General features: G+C 35.1%; 1 protein-coding gene across 3 annotated transcripts; it reads left to right on the top strand.

The window, feature by feature from the left end:
• Positions 1-365: 365 nt before the first annotated feature.
• On the top strand, positions 366-22,669 carry LOC105324069 (X-linked retinitis pigmentosa GTPase regulator). 3 transcript variants are annotated; one of them, XM_066070903.1, is made up of 21 exons: positions 366-474; positions 1,692-1,817; positions 2,925-3,017; positions 3,323-3,385; positions 3,655-3,807; positions 5,027-5,176; positions 8,002-8,154; positions 9,781-9,933; positions 10,865-10,989; positions 11,694-11,900; positions 12,720-12,849; positions 13,711-13,787; positions 14,263-14,328; positions 15,094-15,327; positions 16,734-16,817; positions 17,017-17,140; positions 17,620-17,789; positions 17,868-18,024; positions 18,380-18,552; positions 19,580-19,657; positions 20,617-22,669. In XM_066070903.1, exons 1-21 carry the CDS (start codon positions 444-446, stop codon positions 20,638-20,640), a joined length of 2,571 nt encoding a protein of 856 aa, XP_065926975.1. In that variant the 5' UTR covers positions 366-443; the 3' UTR covers positions 20,641-22,669. The 3 variants fall into 3 exon arrangements, with proteins under 3 accessions (XP_065926975.1, XP_065926974.1, XP_065926976.1); XM_066070902.1 differs by having other exon boundaries at positions 15,094-15,339; XM_066070904.1 differs by lacking the exon at positions 15,094-15,327 and having other exon boundaries at positions 20,617-22,668.
• The last annotated feature ends 5,202 nt before the right edge of the window (positions 22,670-27,871 follow it).

Raw genomic sequence — 27,871 nt, 5'->3', positions numbered from 1 at the left:
GAATATAAGGAATGTTTTCAATTAAACAAATTAATTAGACCCCCCTCCAAAAAAAAGATTAATTAAAAAAAAATTGACATACTTTTGGCTCGTGAGTGTAACTATTTGGGGGCATTGACAGACTATAAATGTACATGAAGATGCATTTCTAAGATTGATTGGCAATTATTATACATGTATTACTCAAAATTATCATGATTATACATGTAACACCAAGACCAAGCAAGGTTCCAGTATATAAAGTTATAGACAAATTTACAATGAGTACTCTAAGTACTTTAAATAATGGCAAAATCTTGTGTTTTCAACATGACATGAATATTTTGAAAATTTTCCCCGATATCGACTCAGTGGGCGTGTCACATATCGATGATAAACAAACGCACGTGTTAGTGCGACTGTAAACATCCGGGCACTTGAGGAATGTTGTTTAGGATACAGTAATGGCGGCGGGAGACGACTCGGAGATTCCTGGTAAGTCTAAACATGTCTAGGGTTCGCAGTCCAAGGAATATAGAGATTCCAGGGATGCAATGAACGTCGTTTTTTCTGTCGTCATTATACAAATCCGCTCTTTTATCTTTGTATTGACTTATTATTACACAAGCGGCTCAAAAATGATCAATTACGCGATTTAATAACGGGAAGGGGGGGGGGGACCAAATACTAGCGTAATGATTATACGGTATGGTTTCAATAAAAACTAATGAAACGATTTTGAAATGAACTTTTTAAATTTACTCTCAGTAAGTCACACAAATTTTCTATATATATGTAAACTGAACTTGGCATTTACAGATTATATAATTCATTTCTTGACAGCACTGCATGATACAATTACACTGTACATTCTTCTCTCTTGAGAACTTGACATGTACATATAGCCTTCATCTAGAAGGCTATGCCTGTCCAATTCTCAACATAATACATATTTCATTTTATTATAGAATCTCTCTTGATTTGTGGTGGTATTTGATTTTTGTCCAACAAGTTATTTAAATTGTCTCTCCCAAGCTTTTGTTAGCGATGAAGGTCGGGTAAAGAAAATAAAAATCACTTGATCAAATCAAATATCATCTCAAGAGATTTTTTTTATACATCACTGCAATGTCCGAGCATCATGCATGGTAATCCCCAGGTTTTCTCTCCAACATTATACACTTGGTGTACCGTGTAATTATGGATAGAAACCCAATGCGTTATTAAATTATTATTATTAAATTATTTGCATACTTATAAGCATCTGTACAGTATAACAGGATGAGAGAGTTGTATAACTTGATGAAATCATTTGAATTGTATTGAAATTAAAATCATATGATATTGCAGTATATATAATAATATGACACGTCAGATTTACAAAGTATAATTGAACGGTCATTAATATTAACTGCTTTTCATACAAAATGGTAAATCAAAGGAGGGAGGGGGTAGGGATCAGGCAGGTGTGATATCAGTTTCACTGAAGGTCTTCACTCTGCCTCATTGGGCAGTGAAATAGGATTGAAATCATTCTATACTCTGTCCCGAGTTTTTGCTTCCACTCCTCTGTTGCAATGTGCCTGCTATAGTACTGTGATTATTGGATGGGTTTTTTTTTTAATGGTAACGGTTTTAAATATAAATGTCAAAAATTTCTAAAGCATATTATAATGAAAACATGCCCTGTATGTAAAATTTTATTATGGCAGAGTCTGGAGCAATTTTCACATTTGGAAAATCCCGATTTGGGGACAATTTACCAAACAAATTCTGGGTCCGAGGTGACAAGGCCAAGTCTGTGGCCTGCGGAGATGAACACACAGCATTAGTCACAGGTAAGTGTGTCAGCATCGATACTTTTATTCGGGGCAACTTTATTTCACGATTAACCTGAGATGAACTGGTTTGCGTCGACCATTTTTTTCACGACCAAGCCTTATCCACACTTTTTTTTAAAATTTCAACTACCGGTATATGGCAAAGACTGGTTTGATGCGAGCAATACTTGACAATGAGGTTCTTGGGAACCTCGCAAAACTCGCTCACGAAAGTCAGTATTCTGTCAGATATTAACTCACATTGTTAGTCATAGGTCAGTGTGTCAGTAAGGTTCCATAAGTTAGATATGTAGTATCAACAAAAGGTCACCTGTGATGCATTAACTTTGTAAGTGTCAAAGATTAGTTCAGGATGTTGCCTCCCCTGTCTCGTGTAAAAACTGCAAGCAAAAAGGCTGACTATTGTTGAATTTGGTGTTTGTGCGGAGAAATATTTTTGGATGGGGGTGGGAGAGGGCAAATAAAGTGACAAGCTAGCTAGCTTAGAATTTGACCAAAACTGCAGAGGACCCAGGTGCCAACCTGGATCTGGATGGACAGGTGTCTTCCTGGTACAGGTTAATGTATCTGTACATGGTTCCAGTTCAGATTTAGATCCAGATGACAATGGTTTCTCTAATGTAGGTTTAGATCCAGGTTATATTAGTACCCTCTGCTGTTACAGTAGGTTTAGATCCGGGTGACAATAGTTCCTCTAATGTAGGGTTAGATCCGCGTGACAATGATTCCAGTCTGCTGTAGGTTTAGATCCGGGTGACAATGCTGTTACAGTAGGTTTAAGATCCGGTTGAGAATGCTTCCTCTGATGTAGGTTTAGATCCGCGTGACAATGAAGATACTGTTTGATTTAATTGGATTTCTGATATCATTAGATGAGTTTAACACAGAATAATTCTGGAAGATCCAGATGAGGCCACTGTGGTTCTTTTCTGATGAAAATTTGAATACTTGCATCTTTTGTCTTTTTGGGGAATTTTCCTAGAATATGACTTAACATTTTGCTATCCTTGTTTGAGATTAACACTAGATCAAAAATTAACACAACATCAAAGATTAACACTAGATCAAAACTCATGATATAGCTTTTTTTGGTGTCTTTGACAGAGAGTGGTCGGCTCTTCACATTTGGGGTCAACGATTGGGGTCAACTGGGAATTGACGAGGTCAAAGTGTCGACCAGACCATGCTGCGTCAAAAGTAAGTCAGATTTATTTCTTAATTTCAAAAATCTAAATTAAAATTTTTATGTCTCTACCAAACTTAAATGTTATCAAACATCTGTTGACTTTTTCATATTTATAATTTAGTATGATAGAGAACACTGATCATTAAACATGGGATCTTAAATGAGCAAATTTACAACAAATTGTTTTATTGAAATGAGGAACTGTCTTCTTTAAAAGTTGGTAATCAATATGCAGTCACTCCACGCATAATTGGACAAGACTTGAGTGATAATTTGTTTACCGGTATGACACTGGTAATTCTTTTTTCTTTTTCAGAGCTGAAACCTGAGAAAGTGAAAGTGGTGGCATGTGGAAGAATTCACACGATAGTAGCCACGGGTCTGTTTGCATTTCCTTTAGTGATTGATATTACAAGTAGATCTTAATGGCTGTGTTTTTCCAGCAGATTTGTGGGATGGAGTAGGGCTTTAGAGCAGGAAAACTTGAATTTAAATTCATTTTAATTTTAAAAAATTGCAATATGATAGAAAAATATACACATTCTTTTATATGACAAACTAATAAATACACATGTATTGATTTGTGATCAATTTCTTAGTATTTTTAGAAGAAGAAAAAATTCAAAATATCTTTTGTTTTATTTTTAGAGTCTGGCTGTCTGTATACTTTTGGTGCTAATGGAGACGGTCAGTTAGGGGTGGAGGACATCCCCAGCAGTAATTGTCCAGTTAAAGTGGAGTGTGAACCAAGGCAGTACAAAGCACTGGCTGCAGGGGCAGATCACTCTGTGGCACTCACAGGTATGTAACAAGGGGATACTACTCTATCTCTCTCACAGGTATGTATCAAGGGCATACTACTCTATCTCTCTCACAGGTATGTATCAAGGGCAGACTACTCTATCTCTGTCACAGGTACGTAACAAGGGCATACTACTCTATCTCTGTCACAGGTATGTAACAAGGACAGACTACTCTATCTCTGTCACAGGTATGTAACAAGGGCAGACTACTCTATCTCTGTCACAGGTACGTAACAAGGGGATAGTACTCTATCTCTCTCACAGGTATGTAACAAGGGCAGACTACTCTATCTCTGTCACAGGTATGTATCAAGGTCAGACTACTCTATCTCTGTCACAGGTATGTAACAAGGGCAGACTACTCTAATCTCTCTCACAGGTATGTAACAAGGGCAAACTACTCTATCTCTCTCACAGGTATGTAACAAGGGCAGACTACTCTATCTCTGTCACAGGTATGTAACAAGGGCAGACTACTCTAATCTCTCTCACAGGTATGTAACAAGGGCAGACTGCTCTATCTCTCTCACAGGTATGTAACAAGTGCAGATTACTCTATCTCTCTCACATGTTTGTAACAAGGGCAGACTGCTCTATCTCTCTCACAGGTATGTAACAAGGGCAGACTATTCTATCTCTGTCACAGGTATGTAACAAGGGCAGACTGCACTATCTCTGTCACAGGTATGTAACAAGGGCAGACTACTCTATCTCTGTCACAGGTATGTAACAAGGGCAGACTACTCTATCTCTCTCACAGGTACGTAACAAGGGCAGACTACTCTATCTCTGTCACAGGTACGTAACAAGGGCAGACTACTCTATCTCTGTCACAGGTATGTAACAAGGGCAGACTACTCTATCTCTGTCACAGGTATGTAACAAGGGCAGACTACTCTATCTCTGTCACAGGTACGTAACAAGGGCAGACTACTCTATCTCTCTCACAGGTTTGTAACAAGGGCAGACAACTCTATCTCTCCCAGGTTTATAACAAGGGCAGGTTACTCTGTGCTTTTAACAAGTAAAGCAAAAGGATCTCTCTGTGTTTCTCACTCAGTCAATGACAAGTGTGCACCCCTTATATGTATGACTGACATTTACTTCTCAAAGAACAGAGCCCTGTTGTATGTAATGATTGATTGCACAGATCTTATTCTAGAATTTTGACTTTTGATTCTGCACCAGTATTTTATAACTACTGTGTGATTTTGTAGATGACGGAGAGCTATATGTGTGGGGAGGGGGCAGTGAGGGGCAGCTCGGCCTGGGGGACATCGAGGACAAATCCACTCCCACTCTCCTCAGTACAGACAACAAAGTCATCAGTGTGGCCTGTGGTTACTATCACACAGCAATTGTTACAGGTAAGTCATTGTCACAGGAGATATCACTGATGTCACTCAGGTAAATCATTGTCACAGGAGATATCACTGATGTCACTCAGATAAATCATTGTCACAGGAGATATCACTGATGTCACAGGAGATATCATTGATGTCACACTCAGGTAAGTCATTGTCACAGGAGATATCACTGATGTCACTCAGGTAAATCACTGTCAGGTGTGTAGTAATTGATATAAATCACAGGTAAACCACTGTCATGTGTGTAATAATTGATGTCACAGGTAAATCACTGTTAAGTGTGTAGTAATTGATGTCACAGGTAAACCACTGTTATGTGTAATAATTGATGATACAGGTAAACCACTGTTATGTGTGTAATTATAATTGATGTCACAGGTAAACCACTGTTATGTGTGTAATAATTGATGACACAGGTAAACCACTGTTATGTGTGTAATAATTGATGTCACAGGTAAACCACTGTTATGTGTGTAATAATTGATGTCACAGGTAAACCACTGTTATGTGTGTAATAATTGATGTCACAGGTAAACCACTGTTATGTGTGTAATAATTGATGTCACAGGTAAACCACTGTTATGTGTGTAATAATTGATGTCACAGGTAAACCACTGTTATGTGTGTAATAATTGATGTCACAGGTAAACCACTGTTATGTGTGTAATAATTGATGTCACAGGTAAACCACTGTTATGTGTGTAATAATTGATGTCACAGGTAAACCACTGTTATGTGTGTAATAATTGATGTCACAGGTAAACCACTGTTATGTGTGTAATAATTGATGACACAGGTAAACCACTGTCATGTGTGTAATAATTGATGTCACAGGTAAACCACTGTCATGTGTGTAATAATTGATGTCACAGGTAAACCACTGTCATGTGTGTAATAATTGATGTCACAGGTAAACCACTGTCATGTGTGTAATAATTGATGTCACAGGTAAACCACTGTCATGTGTGTAATAATTGATGTCACAGGTAAACCACTGTCATGTGTGTAATAATTGATGTCACAGGTAAACCACTGTCATGTGTGTAATAATTGATGTCACAGGTAAACCACTGTCATGTGTGTAATAATTGATGTCACAGGTAAACCACTGTCATGTGTGTAATAATTGATGTCACAGGTAAACCACTGTCATGTGTGTAATAATTGATGTCACAGGTAAACCACTGTCATGTGTGTAATAATTGATGTCACAGGTAAACCACTGTCATGTGTGTAATAATTGATGTCACAGGTAAACCACTGTCATGCGTGTAATAATTGATGACACAGGTAAACCACTGGCATGTGTGTAATAATTGATGTCACAGGTAAACCACTGTTATGTGTATTAAGCTTAATGTCACAGATCTTCGTTACATCCATTGCATTTGTTCACCTAGAGAGGGGTCAGAAAGATCATGACCCCCCCCAAAATCGAAAATATAAATAAAACAATATAAAACATTGTGTTGGGAATAATTTTGATATACTAGAACAGTATATATATTTATCAAGTTTTTCAACAGAAATTTCACCAACTATGCAAAATACATGTAACTTGGTGTTCATATCTACAAAAACTTTAAAACCTTAATGTTTGTTTTTATAGCTGTTTGTATATGAAGTAGAAGTTGACTCCACTGTAACCACTTGGTATAATACTTGTGTATCAGACTTTAACATGTATCATTATTATACTTTCATGTTAAATACTGAAATCTGATTGGTTTAGATGCAGTTTATAATCCGTTCTTAGACTATTACCCAGAGCTTTAGCAACACAGTTGGCAATGGGTAACACTATATAAATAGTGCCTGTTTGGGAGGGTAACAGTTGAAATTGACACCCCCAGAAAACCATTGTCAACCGACGCGAAGCGGAGGTTGACAATGGTTTTCAAGGGGTGTCAATTTCAACTGTTATCCTCCCAAACAGGCACTATTTATTTTGTTATACTGAATGTCTTAATTTTTAAGAAAACGAACGATACGCGCATAATTTTCGCGCATGTAACATTTTTTAATGTTACCCGTTGCTAAGTGCGTTGCTAATGCTGAGGGTAATAGAAAATATTATTAACTGCGTCTTAACCAATCAGATTTCAGTATTTAACATGAAAGTATAACAAAACGAATTGTTACATGCGCGAGAATTATGTGCGTACGGTTCGCCGTAGATTTCACGTCATTTCTATATAAAAGCAGTAAAGTTTTCTTTAAAATCAAGACATTCAATAAAATAAATAGTGCCTGTTTGGGAGGTTAAGAGTTGAAATTGACACCCCTTGAAACCATTGTGAACCTCCGCTTTGCGTAGGTCGTCAATGGTTCTCGCGGTGGTGACATTTTCAACTGTTACCCTCCCAAACATTGTCACAGGTGATATGATTATGTCACAGGCTATGTGACCATCCTCTGAGGTGATATAATCTTTGTCATGGGTGATATGATTGTTGTCATTGGTGATATGACCATTGTCATGAGTGATTTGATCATCTTCAAGGTTGTTTGATAGTTGTCATGGGTGATCTGATCAGCAATATGATCATTGTCACCTGTATTATGACCATTGTCACCTGTGTTATGATCATTGTCACCTGTATTATGATCATTATAACCTGTATTATGATCATGGGTGATATGATTATTATCACAGTTGATATGATCATCGTCACGGATGATGTGATCTTCGTCACAGGGATATTATTATTGTCATATGTCATACATTATTTCTGTTTAATCATGTTTTAATAATATTACAGAGAATGGTTTTGTTTTAACTTAAAACATCACAGAGACCATTAAGATGGTGTACTTTATTCCAGATGTTGGTGAGGTGTTTACTTTTGGGGAGGGTGACGGAGGGAAGCTAGGCCAAGGCACAGACTATGGAAAAGCTGTAGCACCCAAGAAAGTGAACATTCCCGAGAAAGCCAAGTCAGTGGCCTGTGGGGGGTCACACACAGTGGTATTAACAGGTAAAGTACTCATTGTCTGGGGGAGGGGGTCACACACCGTGGTACTAACAGGTAAAGTACTCAATGTCTTTGGGAGGGGGTCACACACCGTGGTACTAACAGGTAAAGTACTCAATGTCCGGGGGAGGGGGTCACACACAGTGGTATTAACAGGTAAAGTACTCATTGTCTGGGGGAGGGGGTCACACACAGTGGTATTAACAGGTAAAGTACTCAATGTCTTTGAGAGGGGGAAGGTTGTCATTTGGATAAAAACCTTAAAGTTTATGTCTGTAAAAGGGAAGGAGCAGTAAAAAAAAATTGTATCACAATTTGACTACAATTGTTTTGTATGGGTTCATGATTGTAATTTCCTATTTTATCAAAAGAATAAGTTTTAAACAGGAAAACAGTGACAGTTACAAATTAAATCTTTAATTTGGTAAGTGCATCACAAACGCAGAGGGACATGAATTAAAAATAACGGTGCCTCTTAGATATGATTGTAGGTGCAACCTGGTAAGTCAAGGAATTAAATTACTATCATTACTTCAACATGATTTATTGTGAAGTAATGAAAATATTTATATTTCTGTTTTTAGTGGGGATGGTAATCGATTGCAGGATTGCTAATTGGTCAATCGCAATTCTATCCCACCGATTAACCAGTTACTCGTATCAAAATATGCATAATTTTGACAGGCTATTAACATTTTGATAATTGTTATAAATAATACAAATTCCGTTCATGTTCTTTATTTATTCACCAAACAAGGGCCCTCAGGGGGGCATATCATCATGATTATAACAAATATTGAATGAAATAATAGCCTAGAATGTCCAGGTTCATATTACAAGCAACCGTATGCAAAATGATTCATCAATACAATGAAATATATGTATGGGATTTATGCATTTAACTGTGTGAGATAATGCGTGAACACTACAGCTATACAGAAACAAGGTTTATGTGTAATTCAAAATATGATTTTAAAATTATGTCTCATAGTGATATATTCAATAATGATTTATGAATAGCTGAACCGACATAACATGTCTCGGTTTGAACATATTTTATTGTATATTTACACAATAATTAATATGTGTCATGACGATATATTCAATAATGATTTATGAAAAACTGAACCGACATAGTAGTGACGTGTTGTTTTAACAGTCATTATAATTAAAAACTACTGACCAATGTCCCTCCTAGAGCTCAGTCGTTGGACCTTAATTTTTATAGAAAACAGTCTCCAATTTAACTAGAATATATAATTGTCAAAAAATAAAATGTATTTTGAAATTGCTTTGAAATGTACATTATTTTTATCTTATATGACTAACTGATTACTGATTTTGTAATTGGTTACTATCGTTCCAACTGAGTAATCGGTTGACTGGTTAGCAATTGCCATCCCTAGTTTTTTATTAGTGATTATTATGTGGAATGCATTGGTGCTGCATTTAATACTTAGATTATGTGGTTGCTGCAACATAATTGTTAAAAATCAATTATAAGTATTGCTAGTACATAAGAATTTGATGATCATCTTGTAACAGTAACTTCAGTGTTGTTTAATGAGTGGCTTAAAGTTTTGTTATCAGAAGTTGATGATTGATTTTACATTGGTGGTTGACTTACAGAGTGTGGGAAGGTTTATACTTTTGGAGAGGGAGGTAACGGACAACTAGGACACAAAAACAAGTACTTCTACTGTGAAACCCCGGTCTGGCTCAATTTTAAGCACAAGGTCACACAAATAGCAGCAGGAGAAAACCACACAGCGTTAGTCACAGGTAAATACAGCTAGTTACAGGTAAATACAGCTAGTTACAGATAAATACAGCTAGTTAAAGGTTAATAAAGCTAGTTACAGGTAAATAGAATTTTTGACAGGTAAATAGAGTTATTCACCAGTGAATAAAGTTAGTCACCGGTAAATAAATCTACTGTAAACGTATTATATTTGGCATGTACGATATTTGGCGGAAATTATTTTTTTAACAAATTGGAGTGAATTTGAATTAGCGTATTCCTGAATGTTCCAATCCTTATACAGATAAGAATGACATTTAGCGATGTACTTGATTTAGCGGAAGCCGCATTCCGCCAAAAGCGCTAAATAGAATACACAGCCAAATGTAGTACCTTTACAGTATTCACTGATAAAAGAGTTGGTCAGATCAAGTGGATAAATAGATTTTGCACATGCTTCATATTGTGATGTAGGCAAGTTTTAGTATAAGATATAGATGAATTTGTTTGGCAAACAAAAAAAGCGTTTTATAAAAAATTAAATCAAATTGAATTAATTACAGGTCAATAGAATTATTTAGATGTAAAAAGAGTTAATTCCAAGTAGAATTAACTACAGGGATAACCAAAGTTAAACTCACATAAACTGAGTTTATGACAGCAAAACATTGGAGAATATTTAGGAATTGACATCAAATTGGATGTAAAATTTACAAAAAGTAATAAGAGTTTGTTAATATCAGAAATGTGGGGTTGTGTTGTAGTGCAGTGTTTTAATCTAAGCAAAATTAAAATTTAAAAAATAGAATAAAAAACATGCTTATTTTTTTAGATTATCTTGTTTTTTTAGTGAAGTATGTTCAAACATCACATAACAATGTGATATATTCTTCTTATACAATCATGTTATATAAAATTTAATGTATAATGACAATTTATCATCCATGTATATGTGAATTTTTGACTGTGTAGAGAAAGGGCAGCTTTACACATTTGGAGATGGTCGCCATGCCAAGTTAGGCCTTGACCATGAATGCTACTCAAACCAGTACTTCCCCCAGAGATCAAAGAGATTCAGCAAGTTTATTGTCACTCAGGTGAGTCCATCAGGGTTCATGTTCATCAAGTTCAGCAAGGGTTTGGGTTCATGTGCGGGTCATCAGGGATACATGTTCATGTGCGGGTCATCAGGGATACATGTTCATGTGCGGGTCATCAGGGGTACATGTTCATGTGAAGTTCATTGGGTAAATGTTCATTGGAAATTTATTGGGTGTTCATGCAAAGGTTATCAGGAGTAAATGTTCATTTGAATGTTCATGTGAGGGTTATCAATTTTAAAAGTTCATTTAAATGTTTATGTGAACATCATCAGGTGGAAATTCTTAGTACATATATTCATTGGAAGTTCATCAGATGTAAAAGTTGTTTATTTGAAATACATCAAATACACAGTAAATTAACTTTTATTCGCGTACAAGAAATTTTCGAGAGGTTCGCCAGAGCCTTGTCGTTGTGAATATTTCTCGCCACAAGCCAGTTATTGGCATATGGTTGTTAAAAAAACCGGATGTTGATAAGGCTTTGTTGCGAAAATAATTTCAATTGCCGCAAACCAGTTTATCTCTGTTGAATCGTGAAAAAATGTCGTCTCGAATAAAAGTTGGTTTACGGTATATGTAATTTGGAAGTTCATCAGGTATAAAGTTAATAAGGTGTGATGGTTCAAGTTTATATAATGTATAATATATCGCATCTCTCTGACATCATGCTAAATGAGTTTGTATCACTATATGCACAGGTGTCGTGTGGAGGATGTCACATGATTGTCTTGGCCTACCCTCGCCTCCAGAATGGAGAGGTAGACTCCACCTCATCAAACGAGGAGGATGAAAACGAGAACCTACACAAAACCAACCTCAACCACTCCATCAAGATGGACGGTACTGTGGATCTAGGCGGAAGCTTCGGGGCGCGGGATAGGAGGCGCCAGGAGTCCATCAAACGGGTAAATATTCCACTAGTAAAAGTGCCAAGATATCAAGACATACCATGATATCAGAGATATCAAGACATACCATGATATCAAAAAACCAAATTTTTTACCTATTTGATATGAGTTTCGACTATTAGGTAATGAATGCTAGCTGTTACATGTATTGTATTCCATTTGGCTGTGTATTTTGTTTAATGTTTTTAGGGAAAGGAGGTTTTAATTTAATTATTGTTTAATGTCCAGCATATACATGTGCTAAAAGATACATTCATAAATGGGTGAAATCAAATCTACACCTATCCTTATAAAAATCAATTCCACCAAATATTGTACACAATATAATACATGATCAGGATCTTGATTTACTGTACATGTTTGATGATGAACCTGCCATGGTTGTTAATGATTTGACTTGTATAATGTAGTACAGTTCCATAAATATATTTAGGACATCAAGTTTAAAGGATTTGGAAGTCACAGTTTCAGAAGTACATACATTCATTGTACCTCAGTGAACATTGACATTTAATTTTACTGATCAACTCATCAACGAAATTCACAAACATTGGTATTCACTGACGTCAAAGAAACACTTCATACTCTAATCAAGGTTGTTTTTGCCCCCGTTTTTATTTGTCCTTTCTACACTTGCAAACAGCTTTGCTACATCTTATATTTGCCTAGGCAATGTTGTGCTAGAAGAGGGATAATTTGAGACATTGGAACTTGTCCAGCCTTGAATTTGCCCGCTGACAATTAAGGGCAAAATGGACAAAAATAAAACAATGGCAAATATTTCCCTGCTTAAAGTTAGCTGTGTTGCTATTTCAGGCACCGTCATTGAATAGGACTCTACCTGCTCTCACCAACAACGCAAAAACAGTGGAATCACTCAGTGCAACCCACCCCCCTAAACCCTCACCCCAGGGGAAGAGACCTCTCCCTCAGGCAGTTAAACCAGGTCAGTAGTATGTTAACCCACAGGAACAATCTATACACCAGGACGCAGTGAGACTAATTCAATAAGAGAGGGCACCAAAGCAGTCAACCGTGCTAGGAATTTTTAAAGAAAATCAAAATTAAACAACAAAAGATAGCTTAACCAGTTCACAAACGCAAATCTAGTACAGGTTATTGAATGACATGAACATTAGATATCCTGTCCCCCAAACAAGACAAATCTAGTTTTTCATAACACTGATCTTTTGATATTACTCTCAATCATTCTGATTATATACATGATGTGTGTAATCTATGAGAACATCATTATTTAAATTTTGTATAATTATTTCTCTCTCTAAATGTGGTTGACTGCTTAGATTTCTAATCTATTATTCAATTATATGATGTTTAAATTGATGCGTGTTGAAATTGGATTATGTTACAATTTTAGATTGAGTAATTGATGACATACTGTATTACTTTCTTTTTAAAAAATGAATGGTTTGGTCGCAATAATTTATGTTATTATGTGATTGATTGATTCCTAGCTCTCTGATTGGCTCATATCCAACTCTCTCAAAATATCAGAATGTTATATTCACCTGCACGTGACCTAGGAGGTCAATATAATGTTTGATTTTCTCTACTTTGTACTAAAAAATAGATCGTCAATTAAGTGAAATATCGCGTTTCTCAATGTTTGGCTATGGCTTCAAACTACAATCTTTGCTTGATAACACTCAGTTTGATATGTCTGTATCAATTTGTCGCTGATTCATATAGTAGAATAATTATTGCTGTTTTTTCGATCAATATGATGATTTAGCTACTATCGGGTAAAAACAGCAATATTGTATGTTGTTTATGACTTGTTTCACAGAGGAAAAGAAAGCAAAGCCTGAGGAGGAATCCAGTGAGGAATCGGATGATAGCGAGGAAGAAGAGGCGGAGGTCAAGGTCAGTCATATACAATAAAGTGAAGGTCAGTCATAGATCAAGGTCATCTCATTACCAAGGCTGTGAAGGTCAATTATTTACAAAACACACAAGTAGGTCAAGGTCATTTATAAGGCTTCAAATGTCCATCAGGAATAGAATACACACTTAGATGAAGGTCACACCTTGTCAAGGTCAGTGTTTGAATTAGCAGTGTGTGTTAAGACATTGTGTGGCATGTTTGTTTGTTGATATACTATGGTATATGTTTAAATTTATATAGATAAGCTCTCTTTCATATACTTATTGTCTACAGTTTTATTTTTGCCAGTTATTTTCTCTCCAAAAGTAGCTTGCATGTGACACAGGTCCTGAAAAGTTGTTTACAAAAGACAGCATTAACTACTCAAACTAAAATGTCTTTACTTATGGTTATTTTGTTATACATGAGCTGAAATAACCCCAGTTTGACTCTTTTTCAATTTTCTTGTTCTAGGCTGTTCCTGAAAGTGAAAGTAAACCTGTCCCAAAGCCCCGACCGTTGCCTAGGAAACAAGATGAGGTAACTTATGAATGTAGCCTGTTCGATCGATGATCCTGTAGTTAGGGGCTAGTTAGGAACTGTGTAAATGTGTCCAAGTTCTGCATGGGCAGATGTTACAAAAGGTGGAGAACTTGCATGGCTTATGTATATTATGAATGTAAAGCATAGAAACAAATGTGCATCTTGACTAAATTTTGTGCAAGGTTGGAATGATAGAATATTTGTGAGATCAGTGTTTGTGATGTAACAGAACTTGTAATGTTATAAATTTGATTAAGATAGCAAGGGTATTCACCATTTTCACCTATCCATTTCCTACATGTACAGTAAAACACGCTTATAACGAAGTCCCAGGGACGGTCAATTTAACTTCGTTATAAGCGTAATTCGTTATATCCGTCAAGTTTACAACATGAAATAGAGACTTGGGGGATGAAGTTCACTTCGCTGTAAGCGTCAATTCATTATAAGCGTGTTCGCTATAACCGTGTTTTACTGTATTTAATTTTTCTAAAGAAAAAAAATAGACTTTATTATAATTATACAGTTGAACTTCGTTATATCAAACAATAATCTCGAATACAGGATAATTTTAAGTGATTTGTAAGTCCCGAACACCTAGTCATGAACAGCCATGTCTGTTGTGACATAGATATAGGGTCCTGCAGGTTGATTTTCAGGGGAGTTTTTGGACAGCCTTGTCTGTAATTAAATCGCAGGGATTGTGTGGGTGCTGTTAGAAATAACTTAAATAGAGACATAGAGGCTAGTCACATTTTACAGGAAGAGACAAAGTCTGCTAAATCTGATGATGAGGAAGCTGAAGAAACGTCTCCTGAAACCAAAGAAGACAAAGAGGAATCAAAAGACTCAGAGGAGAGTGAGGAAGAGCCCGAGCCCAAGCCCAGCCAATCAGAAGCCCCTGGTGCTGAAGTCAGCCAATCAGCTTCTCCTGAAGATGAAACTAACCAATCAGAAAAAGACAAGGAAGCCATCCCATCAGAAACAAAAGAATCTGTTAGTCTTGTGGTAGATTTTCTTTCCCACCTTCGTAGAGTGTGTCTGTGTGAAATTTCACTTTTTTTCTATTAACTTTAACTGGTGGACTGTCTGTAATGTTTTTCCTTGTTATTCTTTTAACTCATAAATCACTTCTGTACCCTGGTTTGACTAATTAGTTAACAGATAAGTGACCATGATGCACATCTTTCTTCACCATTCAAGCCAAGATTTATGTATTTTGTTTTTTGCTTTATGACAATTTTCCTACCATTTCTTTCTGATGCAAACTTAGTCACTCTGTATCACTAATTTTACAATCACCGATTTTTTGGACTAATTCGTTGTTTATTTTGTAAAGTAACAACAAAATTCTCAGAATAATATCAACATCATAGATATAATAGTATGTGTATGTTTCTTTCTTTTATGGCTTCTATTTTCAATAACAGTCATACATGTCATGTGAAAATAATAAATGCACTACAGCTTGTACATAATACTCATGACAAGCTTGTTTAGTACTTTTTAGAAAATCTCTGTTTTAAATTATTATTTTCTCTCCTGTGAAGAGAGATCAGATTTTACAGTTTTAATACCTAAAACTGTAACCAGATTAGTGTGGTGCAGTGGGTTAGAGCATTAAGTACGAATCTGTAAATCATGTGTTGGAATTCCACCAGGCTCTTATAATTTTACCTTTCAAAAAAATTTTAAACAATTTGTTTTTTCAGTCATTGTAAAATTTGAAAATTATAAACAGGTGAAATTATTTTGATTATAATGTACTTTTATCCACATTGATATTGACAGGTGTCCAATACCACCTTAAAAGCACTTTACCCTCTCAGAATTTCATATTAGATATCAATATTTCTTTGAGCTTAAAAAACCCCCATTGCTTTAACAATTTCCACTGTTTTCTGATTTTTGTTTTTGCTTGTTAATGCTTTTAGATTTGCAGTTATCTATGTCTGACAGACATCTCCATCTTTACACTATTATTGTAAAACAATTACCTTTATAATGAAGCAAATCCTCCCGTCCCTGGCACTCGGCTATAAGCTTGTTTTACTGTAGTCAGTATGTTGTGTAGATGTTTGACGTGGTAACTAATGGAGGAGCACAGTTATATTACTTCACTCACTGTGTTACTGTAACAGTGTTTATCTTTAATTTTTTTTGTACAAAAACTGGTTAAATGTTGTATCAATATTCTGTGGTTTTTGCATAGTTACCTATGCATATTTCAAATGCTCTTTAAATGATATAATTCATATCATTAATTTATTTCAAGATAAATGTGAACTTTATCAACTATGACTAAACAAATTAAGAAATCTGATAAATTACATGTATTGTGTGACCACATGTTTATTGGATGATGTAATGTTTAAACATTTGATGGTGTTTTAATCTTACAGAAGAAAGAAGAGAGTGAAGAAGAAAGTGAAGAAGAAGAGGAGGAGGAAGAAACAGTGAAGGCCACTAAAGTGACTTCTTCCAGGGTGAGTCATCTCCATGAATACAGCCAATCATATTTGAAATTCATTTTAGATTAATGTCAACCAATCAAAATTTTCTGTTCATCCTAGCCAATCGAATATCATTATATAAGAACTAATCAAAATGATCTTGATTCCTTTTTATTATATTGTTGACATCATACAACATTAGAGTGTTTTTTCACAACACTGTCTTTCATAGGCAATGCCAGAAATTCCTGTTCCAAAACCCAGAGCAGGAAAAACCCAGAGCAGCGAAGATGAAGAAGAAGAAGAGGAAAAGAAAGAAACGAAGGAAAAAGATAAAAAGAAAGATAAGAAAAAAGGTGGGGGATGTCGACTAGAGCTTCTTGAATTGCTTGAGGTTGTAGGTTATCTAAGACAAAACTGGACCTATTGGTCCTAAGGCTTGCAGTTCTTGTTTGAATAAGTACACTTATCATGACATACCACCATTGTTCAAAACTGTATTCTTCTTTGATTTTAGCAGACATCAATTATGTTTAACCAACATTGATATGGGATATCTTTTTCTTTGGCAATTTAACATTAATTTACTTAAATTATAAACTAAGACTAATCATTATGACCAAGAATAGGTAATACATGTATAATTTCAATGAACTTGTTTGCACAGTATTATAGGAGTTACTGGACAATAAGATGAAATTTAAAACATTAAAGGGCTTTCTCTGCAAAAATTGTTCTTAAAACTTGGCAAAATAATCAAAGTGCTGGTTAAGTGTAGCCATGATAGTCAAACATGTGGTTGGAGTGTGTCTTATGTGTGTAACTATATCAATAGGAAAAAAAGACCTAAATGTGTTTGGAAAAGTGTCCACTGGTTTGTCTGATGATGAAGAGGGAGAGGAGGAGGAAGAGCAGGAAGAAGAAGAAGAGGAAGAAGAGAAAGAAGAAGAAAAGGAAGACAAGAAGAAGAAAGATAAAAAGAAAGACAAGAAGAAGGATAAGAAGGTAGGACAGATTTGAATGGCTATGATATCTTTCATTTCTATTGAAATTTTTCTCTATTCCATTATCTTTTTCTTCCAGGATAAGAAGAAAGACAAAAAAGATAAGAAGAAAGACAAAAAGAAGAAAAAAGGAGATGAAGATGAGGAAGAAGAAGAAGAAAAAGAGGAGGAAGAGGAAGCAGATGAAGAAGAGGAGGAGAAAACAAAAGGAGGAAAGAAGAAGGACAAGAAGAAAGGTAGAGTGCGCAGTGATCGAGTTATGTCAAGAGACGATGTAGTATCGATGCGGATGATATTGTAACAATATCGATGATATATCGCATTACTATTGATGATATCATATCAATATCGATGATATATCGTATTAATTTTGATGATATCGTATCAATATCGATAATATCTCACATATATATTGATGATATTGTATCAATTCGCCCATGTTAACAACTGTAGCTGTTAAAGTATTTCACATTTAGGTCTTTGTCCTTGACAAATCCCGTTTTAAGCTATCATGCAACATATTAGGTTCAATATTATATTGATGCTGATAAAAAAATTTGTGCATAGCAATTTGTGATTTAATTATTGCAGACAAAAAAGAGAAAGATAAAAAGAAGGACAAAAAGAAAGACAAAAAAGACAAGAAGAAAAAGAAAGGTGAAAAAGAGGAGGAGGAAGAGGATGAGGAGGAGAAGGATGATGGAGAGACAGAGGAAGGGAAGAAGAGTGAAGGAGAGGAAGGAAAGAAGAGCGAAGGGGAGGAGGTAAGGCTCTGTTTTTCTGTCTTTGAGTGGTCAGCATCTAGGGGTACCAGATTTATTAAACCAACCCCAACATGCATTCTGTCTTAAGACGGTATATGACATTTCTATATTGTGACATACTTCGTATCGAAATAAACATTAAAATCAATTATAATTTTATATATATTTTTTCTTTCTCAAATCAGTTATCTAACAGCGTAACGCAATGGGTTAGAGCGTTACCTACAGATCTGTAAGTCATGAGTTTGAATCCCACTGAGGATTTTATAATTTTTACCTTTCCAAATTATTTTAAAATTGAAATTATGGATCAAATTTTGTAAAATTTGAAAATTCTAAACTGGTGAAAGTATTTCGACTATACCAGTAATGTCCTTTTATCCACATTGATATCGACAGGTGTCCCATACCACCTTAAACTAACAATGATGTTTTCAGTTGATTCTGTAAACATTCAAATCAAAACAATTGATTTAAACTCTACTTTAACCAAGCAGCTAATTTTTGTAGATCTGAACAATATATTGATTTAAAGACGTAATTCTGATTCTAATCCGATAGGTTACAGCTATAGAAATTGTTGGGTTTTTTTTAGTACATTTTTATACACTACTGTGGACTTCCAGGAAATAAAATGATATTGACATGTACTCCATAAATAGTCTGACAACTGAAAATTATAATACACAGAGTAGCAGAAAATATACAAGTATTTAAAATGGTCATGTAAACTGGACATAATTATTCCTAATGATACGATTAAAAAAATCAAAATACTTTAAGTGTACCGTTTCGAAATTTTAAAATTTTACAAAATTTTACTGAAAAATGTGTTTTAAATTTTTTGGAAAGGTAAAAATTATAAAAGCCCCAGCGGGATTCGAACTCATAACATACAGATTTTTAGTTAATGCTCATACCCATTACGCTACGCAGATAGGTAATAAATTCAGGAAAGAAAAAGTTGGTGTCCCATACCAACTTTAAAGATATTAATACACATTTTCTGGTTACCTTGACCTTTAAGGATGAAGATAAGGATGATGGGGACAAAGAAGAGAAAGAGAAAGATAAGAAAGAACCCGCCAAAAAGACAGAGAAGAAGGTTTGTTTACAGTTCTCAGCACGTAGTCTACAACTTATATACTGTAAAAGTGGTTATTTACACATTGGGGAAACTTACACTAGTTACTTGGTACGCTTATATTTGCATAAAATACCTGCGCGTATGGTAAAGAAATCAGAACTTTACTATAGTAAATCAAGCATCCGTGTTTTTAATACCCACGCATTTTGTTTGACTGTCACATTAGAAAAACGCGTACTTCACCGCCAACATTAATAACCACTTTAAACTTTACAGTAAGCAATAAATTGTTGAAAATTACGTTTGTAATCATGGCTAGAAACAGCTCAAGGCTATATATACAAGATAAGTTTTCATATACTTGTAATATTTTTTTGTTCATTGTAATTGTAGTTGTGTAAACATGTACATGCAAAATGACAACAAAAAATGAATTCCCTCTTCAGTTTTTTTTTTGTCCCCTGCCGCAACGCGGAGCGGGGACATAGAAATGCTGGGCGTGTGTCCGTGGGTCTGTGGGTCCGTGCGTCCGTCTGTCCGTGGGTCTGTGGGTCCGTGCGTCCGTCTGTCCGTGGGTCCGTGCGTCCGTGCGTCCGTCTGTCACACTTTTTTGTAAGCGCTCTCATGCCTACAAATTTTGACGGATTTTCATTAAATTTATACCAAATGTTTATACCACTAATGCCTTGGTCAAGTTTCTAAATCAGCCTTGGTCGATAGACTCGATACTAGTATACTGCTTGACCGGCGGGGGACCCAGGAATTCTATTCTTGTTTTTTCTATATTTAATCCCTGCAAACCCACAAAAGTTCACAATAAAAATGAGTAATTCTTGAATTATAAGTCTTCTTCTGCAGGTATCAGGCAATACATGCATCATTTTCTATCTGCCATCATTGTATTTTTACATATGCTCATTGAAAAAGATATGAAGGACATTTAATATTTATTTCAATCTTTATTTTTACTTCCTCAGTCCAGCACCTGTACGATATTATGACGGAGCTGTATGCGACCTTCAATAGGAGAGCTGTACAAAGAAAGATAACTCTGTCCCTGCTAGTGAACCGGCATCCAGTCCAAGGGAGATAAGCGTAGTCGAGAAATGGCTAGAGCAACACTCCATCAATTGTTAGATCCGCCACAGCAGCTGTTAGTTCTAATATGTATACAGATATGTTTATTTATTATTATCAGGTGTTTTGACAGTTATAGATATTTATTTCTTGTCAGAAGTTCTGGCTATATGTAGCATTGCTTTCCATTATGACTGTTTTGACCTGTATTTGATACCAGTCAGGAACAAGCCATTATCAGAAAAAAAAATCTGTGTAGATCCATTTATCAAAAAAATTGGTGAAGCATATATCATGGAGTTGTTGTTTAATTAGGTATTGTATATTTTTAAATGTATTATCATGAGTTGATTTAACATTTCATATTTACCCAGTAAGTGGAATTATGTGATGAAGGTATCATTAGGGAATTGTAACATGTTAACATGAGGTGAAACATATATGTGAGGGGTGTACTGTTTATGAGTTTAAATTTAATCTATTCCCTGCAGTCAAATTTAGCAGGGCATTATTTTTGTAAATTCTTTTTTTCAATTGAAGATTACAGATAAATGATGATACAACTATTTTCTTTCGAAGCATGTCAGTTGATTAACTTGGGTGTACACAAAGATACAATTTTGAGTGGAATATTTATAATATTTACAAGCTTGGAAAAACTACCTTAATACCTATTATGCGTATAAAGTGAAAAAAATGAATGAATGATATCTATGACATTCATGTTCCGGTATACAGTAAAACAAGGTTATAGTTTAGCATCAAAGACAAGTTAAATTCATTTGGTTCATTGTAAACAAAACTTGTTACATCTAATCAGCTTTCAAAACATTTTGGATTTGGAGAATGAACTGACTTCACTGTAATAGGGAGTTCTTTATATGTGGGTTTGCTGTAATACTGTTCTGCTGTACAAGAAAAGAGATACATATACACTATAATAGCTAATACATGTTGAGGCTTTTATAACAAATGTACTTGAAGGAATAATGTAATGGTACATGTAATGGTTGAAAAAAATATTCTGCATCATTCATTTTTTTTTATATAGGTGTGACTGCATTCATGATATATTTTTTGATTTGTGTACTGTTAAAAACATTATATGAATTTATTGATATTCAATGACACTTGCAATTATGAGTAAGAATTTTACCTTGGTATAAAAAAAGAGCAGCGTTTCAAAAGAATCTCTAAAAAAAAATATATATATATATATATATATAGCTATATGAAATTGCCAGAATCCGTCCCAAAATTGTTGTGTTTAATTATATAATACATGACTCATGCTGAGAACTGTATTTTGTTTTATTAGTTGTACGACTTCAGTGTGTTGTTTTATGTAAATTCATAATGCCACTCGGATCAAGTTTGAAATTGTGGGTGTGTGTAAGGGAAGGGGGTGGGGGTATGGGGTTCAAAGTTAAGGTACTAAAAGATTACTGTCAGTATAGGTTTAAAGATGAGTAGATCCATAATTTTTACCAGGGGTGGTCAAAGGGATTGAAGCATTTTTTCGATAATCTTACTAATTTTAAAGTAATTAAGGTGGAATAACACATCGTCATAAAATGGCTGACCTCTGATCAAAACAACATTTCATTATATTAAAATGATTTTATCGACGGCAACATGTGCCTTACCTCATAGCCGGGTGGTTAAAGTGTTGGGCTTGTGTTCCGTACATCCCAAGTTCGAATCCATTGGGGGCTTTTGCTGTTACTTACTGAATTGAATTTTTAGATTTTCATTTTTTATCATTAAACTGCAAATTTTTCGCTTATTTGACATATGTACAGTTTATTTATCACAATATCTTTCATAATCAAATAATTTACTGTTAATTCGAGTGACTTTTTCCAGGTGTGTTATTCCACCTTAATCAAGATTGGATTTTTGAATGAGTTTAAAAACTGAATTTATCAAGTATGAAGGTTGATTTTTAGGATTGGGGCTGGGTGGGGGGGGGGGGGGGGGGGTATCCAGCAGTATCTATGAAGATGTGATATTTTGTTGATTTGGGGATTAATTTTAGAGGTTTAACTTGTGGGAGGGGTTGACTGATATCAACTTAGTATGTTAACTATCGTTATGATAACCTGTAACTATTATCAATATACTGTGGAATCATTAATATTCGTGGGGGCCAGTTTTTGTGGATGGCTTAAATTTCACCGGTCCGTTGAGTCGGAATTTCGTGTATTCTCTTATATCTACCAATGGAAAAATGACGCTATGACCCTAAATTATTGATTTGTGGAAGATGGTATTTCGAGGATGTGAGGTACCCTTGAATTCCAGAAAACTGAGCCACCACGAAATCTATAATGATTCCACAGTTACTGTACCATATGTATGAAATCATTAAATCAAGGTGGTTAAGTTAACTTTTTTACTATTGCATTTGTGATTCACTGATCCTTACTCAGCTGTACTTCTGTTTGCTTGTATTTTTTTTTTTTTTACTTTTAATGAGACTAACCCACCCCTTCATATACTCTATGATTGTTATAGGATTTTACACATTATGTGATATATGTATTTATAGTCATGTACTCAACCAATCATACAGATACTGTAGCCATTTACTTTAATTGATAATATTTACACAGATTGAATTAAGGCTATGAGTGTAAGATGTTGTGATATATATTGAATTTTTTAGTTAACAAGCTTCCCATATGTATACTAATTAGTTAACTTGGCACTTGACAGGTTGTATGAGAGAGAGAGAGAGAGAGAGAGAGAGTATGCACATTATTTTATGTTTTAATCAAAACATTAATGAAGTATATGAAAATGGAAGTTAGATTTGTTTTTAAATTGTTGTAAAAGTAGGCATATATATATATGTATGTATAAGTTGAACTTTTACAGTTTTAGATTGCAACAAATTGAATAAAAAATTAAAACAAAATTAAACACCAAATTAAGTGTGTCTGAAATCAATAATCTGGACTAGTCCGAGTTTGTGTTGTCTTGAGGGGGAGGGGCATTCAAAGAACGTATGATACAAATTTTACTTTTAACGTTAGACCAATAACCATAAAGCCGCTGGTACAAGCCCCTCTGTGGTCACTTTTGTGAGTTGGGCCCTTGTACATAGCACATTATTCACATTCTCCAAGTTTGTTGTTTTGGTTTTTTTTTGGGGGGGAGGGGGTTTAACCTTCGATGGACTGGTGGTCCATCCGGAACAAGGCAGCGACTCTCGTCCACAAAACATCACAGAAACGGGATGAGACCCAGCGTTGTATGCCTTCTTGGCTCGGAGAGGGATTTATCTTAAGGTTTATCTTAACTTTTTAGGTCACCTGATCCCCTGGGTCAGGGGTTCTGGCTCTAGGGTGGGGCCAATATAGCCATATAGTAAAAATGTATTAAATCTTAGAAAATCTTCTTCTTTACTCCCAAACATGTGGGCAAAAAACTGAATACATTGTTATGATGTCCACTAACTCCTCTACTTAAATTGTGAAATTCATGGCCCCTGGGTCAGGGGTTCAGGACATGGGCAAGGGGGGCAATATAGTGATAATGCATATCATGTTTTAAAATCTTCTTCTCTATTCTCACACATCTGTATGAAAAACTGACTTCATAATTATGTTTACCAGGAAGTCTTCTACTAAAACTTTAAATTTCACGTCCCCTAGCTGGAGTATGGGTTTTGACTTTAGGGCAGGGCCAAAATGGATGTACCGGGGTATATAGGTGCATGTTAATGCATATAATGTTTAAAAATTATCTTCTTTACTCCCACACAACTGAAAGGAAAACTGAATTCATGATTTTGTAGACCAGATCTTTAAGTTTTTCGCCAAAATATAGGTTTCATAGTTCTTTTTGAAAGATTTCAGGCAGGGAGGTGGTCGTCATTACAGATTTATAATTTTTCTACTCCAGAATAAAACCCAATTAAATGAATATATGAGACTCCTCGACAAGTTTGTGTATGGGTTATATGCTACTCGGGTGACCGTTAAGGCCTACTGGCCTCTTGTTATGATTAAGGTGCTGACGACCATTACGTGATTCGGTCTGACGTCATTTTCATCACGGCACCTTGACGATCAGTCCTCGCGTACTTACGAGATTTGTTGCTGTGGCATATTGTAAATTTCTAACCGACACCCATCGTCTCAAGCCACGGGTTTTGTGTCCATTTTAAATAGAATGGACACAAAACCCGTGGCTTGAGACGATGACCAACACCTACCTAGTAAATTCAAAGTTTACCGGCAATTTATATATGACAACTGGTTGTCCAGGGAAATAGATGTTACATGGCGCGCTTTAGTTTTCTATGAACTTTGAATTATAGCAGATTCTATCTAACCACCGCATGCTTATCATCATGAGAATAAACAAATCGGACACATGGCAAACGGAGATGTCACATCCTTGTTTAAAAAAAATGATGAATTTTGATTATGATAGCAATTAAGTTAAGCATATGATAATTAAGTGTCTTTGGTTATGAAATATCAAAATTCAATTCAATTTCTTTATTGCAAAAGACATACGTCTTATAGCGCTTATAGTGGTAACAATACAAAAATATAGGCAAAAATGGACGCGGTCAGTCCTTACAAATCTTGTCTTTTGCGAACGAACTCATATGTTTACAGAACAGTACATGTATTACATTTCAAATAAATATATATATATACTATATATTAATTAGAAATACACGATCGGTATAGTTAGCACGCAAGCATATACATGCTTTATATTTACATCTACTGAGTATGATTCCCTCTATTTCTTACGGAAACTTATTGTTCATTTATAGCTCTATAGAGACTACAGGATTGAATTCTACACTCCCCGTTTATCGATTGGTCGAAACCTACAGCGACCTAAGAAAAATCACGGCCTGCACGAACTAATCATGGTGATGTCAGACTCAAATTCCCATAGGAGACGATTTGGCTGTTTCTTTTAAGTAACGTACTGATGTATATTAACAGTAATTGAGTGAATTTTACTTACTTTTTACATTCAATTTGTTAATTTGTTAAAAGAAAGATGTAAATACATGCATAAACAATGAAATGCTTTCTTTGGTTAATGCATTTTACGTCAGACAATATATACATTGTAAAATACGTATGTACGTGTATTGCAATTCCCATTATTATTTCCATATTCAATGGCATTTTCATCAGTTGGTACTCATTTCTGGTGAAGAGAACAAACTGTACATAATTAATTAGGTGTACATAATTAATTCGGTCCGTGCATAATTAACTAGGTGCACATAATTAATTCGGTCTGTACGTGTATGATATGCTCGGTCAACTCCAGCGGATACATGCATATCGCTAGTGTTACCAGATTGTTGCAACCATTATTTATTAATTTCTTTTCTACAGATAACATACAATATTTTTGGAAATATGCTCCAGACTGTAGATAGTACGTATGCCTAAAGCTATACTCTGTCCCGAGTTTTTGCTTCCACCACTTTTTGCTTGATATTTCAATAATAGTATATACCTTTGTGCTCAAACTACGTTCATCCACTAATATGAAAAATGTCCAGATTATCTGTTTTGAAACGCCCCCTCTACCGCTTCAGGTTTCAACACACATCCAAAAATTGAAAGTCTACGGAGATTTTGCATTGCATCAGCCATTAATAAACCCGGATGATAATGTTAAAAAATTGCGCGATGTATTCCGAGTGTATTCCGAATGGAGAAAAGATGTAAACATTTCCCATTACAAATCTCCGTAAGAAAATTGTTTTCGTTCCAGTGAAAAGGGATAATTGTTCAATGAAGATATCTTGGATATATTCCCTTTCATCGATTTCAGTTGTATTTCTTTCACAGGTATGTGCATTTTTATTAAAAATCATCAAAAATTTATGGAAGCAATAACTTGGGACAGACTATAGTGTACATACAGATACAAGTTTACACAGTCAGTTGTATGTACTAACAGTTTATGTTCAAAAGAACAGAATCCGAGTTCTTCTTTTCTTGGTAAAAAAAAAGTTCACCCCTCTTTCATTTTAAACAGTTTTAATATATTACTCTGTAACTGTTTGTATATCAAATACATTGAAAGGGTTTGTAAAGCAGGCAATATGCCTATATACATGTATTTGAATTTTCCATACGTGTCTTCGTAATTTTCTTTAGGTCACTTTATACAAATGCATGCATGGTTTTAATTTTATATTTTGTTAACTTTGATATCAATGATACATGTAAGTTACATATCTGATATGCAATATATTTGAACACACTTTCTTTTGAATAATTTTCCCTATACATGTAGTTGGTGAACACAATTTATAAATCTTGCAGTTTGTAAAGGGGTAATCGCAGATTAAGGTAGCGATCAATGCAGAGATAATTTACATAACCCGTTAACGGGGTTTGTGCAATTTTTATGCTATGTTGAGCACTATTTTCATATCATAATAATAGTTTTATTTCCAATTTTTGGGCATCATTATATATATATATAATTATCTGCAATAAGTATTTCACCAGTTAACTTGGATTTCCAGGTATTCTGTCTCTTTTTTAAGCATTAATTAGAAATTCACTGGACTTTGTAAGTTGTATTGTTTTTTGTCTCCGCTGGACATTACTAACTTCATATCGCGCCGGACATTATCGCTTCATATCCCGCACGATTCACAAAAGAAACTTAAGGTGGGTCGCGGGTTTGCTTTCGTCATCAAATTATGTACACAATTTAGACAACTTGTTTGGCCGCTTTGTGCACTTTCGTTTATGACGTCATAACGGATACATCTCAAGTTTCCCGCATTACGCTCTAAAACAAAATGCTCGGGGTGATAATGAAGTTATCATTTATATCATAGACATATAACGTCTATGTTTATATATATGCCGTTAATACTAGACAGTAGTAGTCATTCATATTTATTCTCCGCGAATCAAAAAAGGAAGTGCACATTGAATGCAACACATTATAATTATGCAGATAATCAGCAAGAATTGGAGCGTTCTTTTTCAGTCTATGTTAAAGTTCAAATTGTAAATAAAAACCAGCGGTGTAGTCTCAAACTTGTAACCCATGAGAGAGAGAGAGAGAGAGAGAGAGAGAGAGAGAGAGAGAGAGAGAGAGAGAGAGAGAGAGAGAGAGAGAGAGAGAGAGAGAGATGTA

The sequence above is a fragment of the Magallana gigas genome, chromosome 9, assembly GCF_963853765.1.
Source record: "Magallana gigas chromosome 9, xbMagGiga1.1, whole genome shotgun sequence".
Taxonomy (NCBI): Eukaryota; Metazoa; Mollusca; class Bivalvia; order Ostreida; family Ostreidae; genus Magallana; species Magallana gigas.
This window is presented reverse-complemented; position numbering and strand designations above follow the sequence as displayed.

Coding starts and splice junctions, on each gene's coding strand:
- LOC105324069 (XM_066070902.1), top strand. CDS start 444: ATGGCGGCGGGAGACGACTCGGAGATTCCTG. Junction 475..1,691: donor AGACGACTCGGAGATTCCTG/GTAAGTCTAAAC, acceptor TTATTATGGCAG/AGTCTGGAGCAATTTTCACA. Junction 18,553..19,579: donor AGAAGAGCGAAGGGGAGGAG/GTAAGGCTCTGT, acceptor TTGACCTTTAAG/GATGAAGATAAGGATGATGG.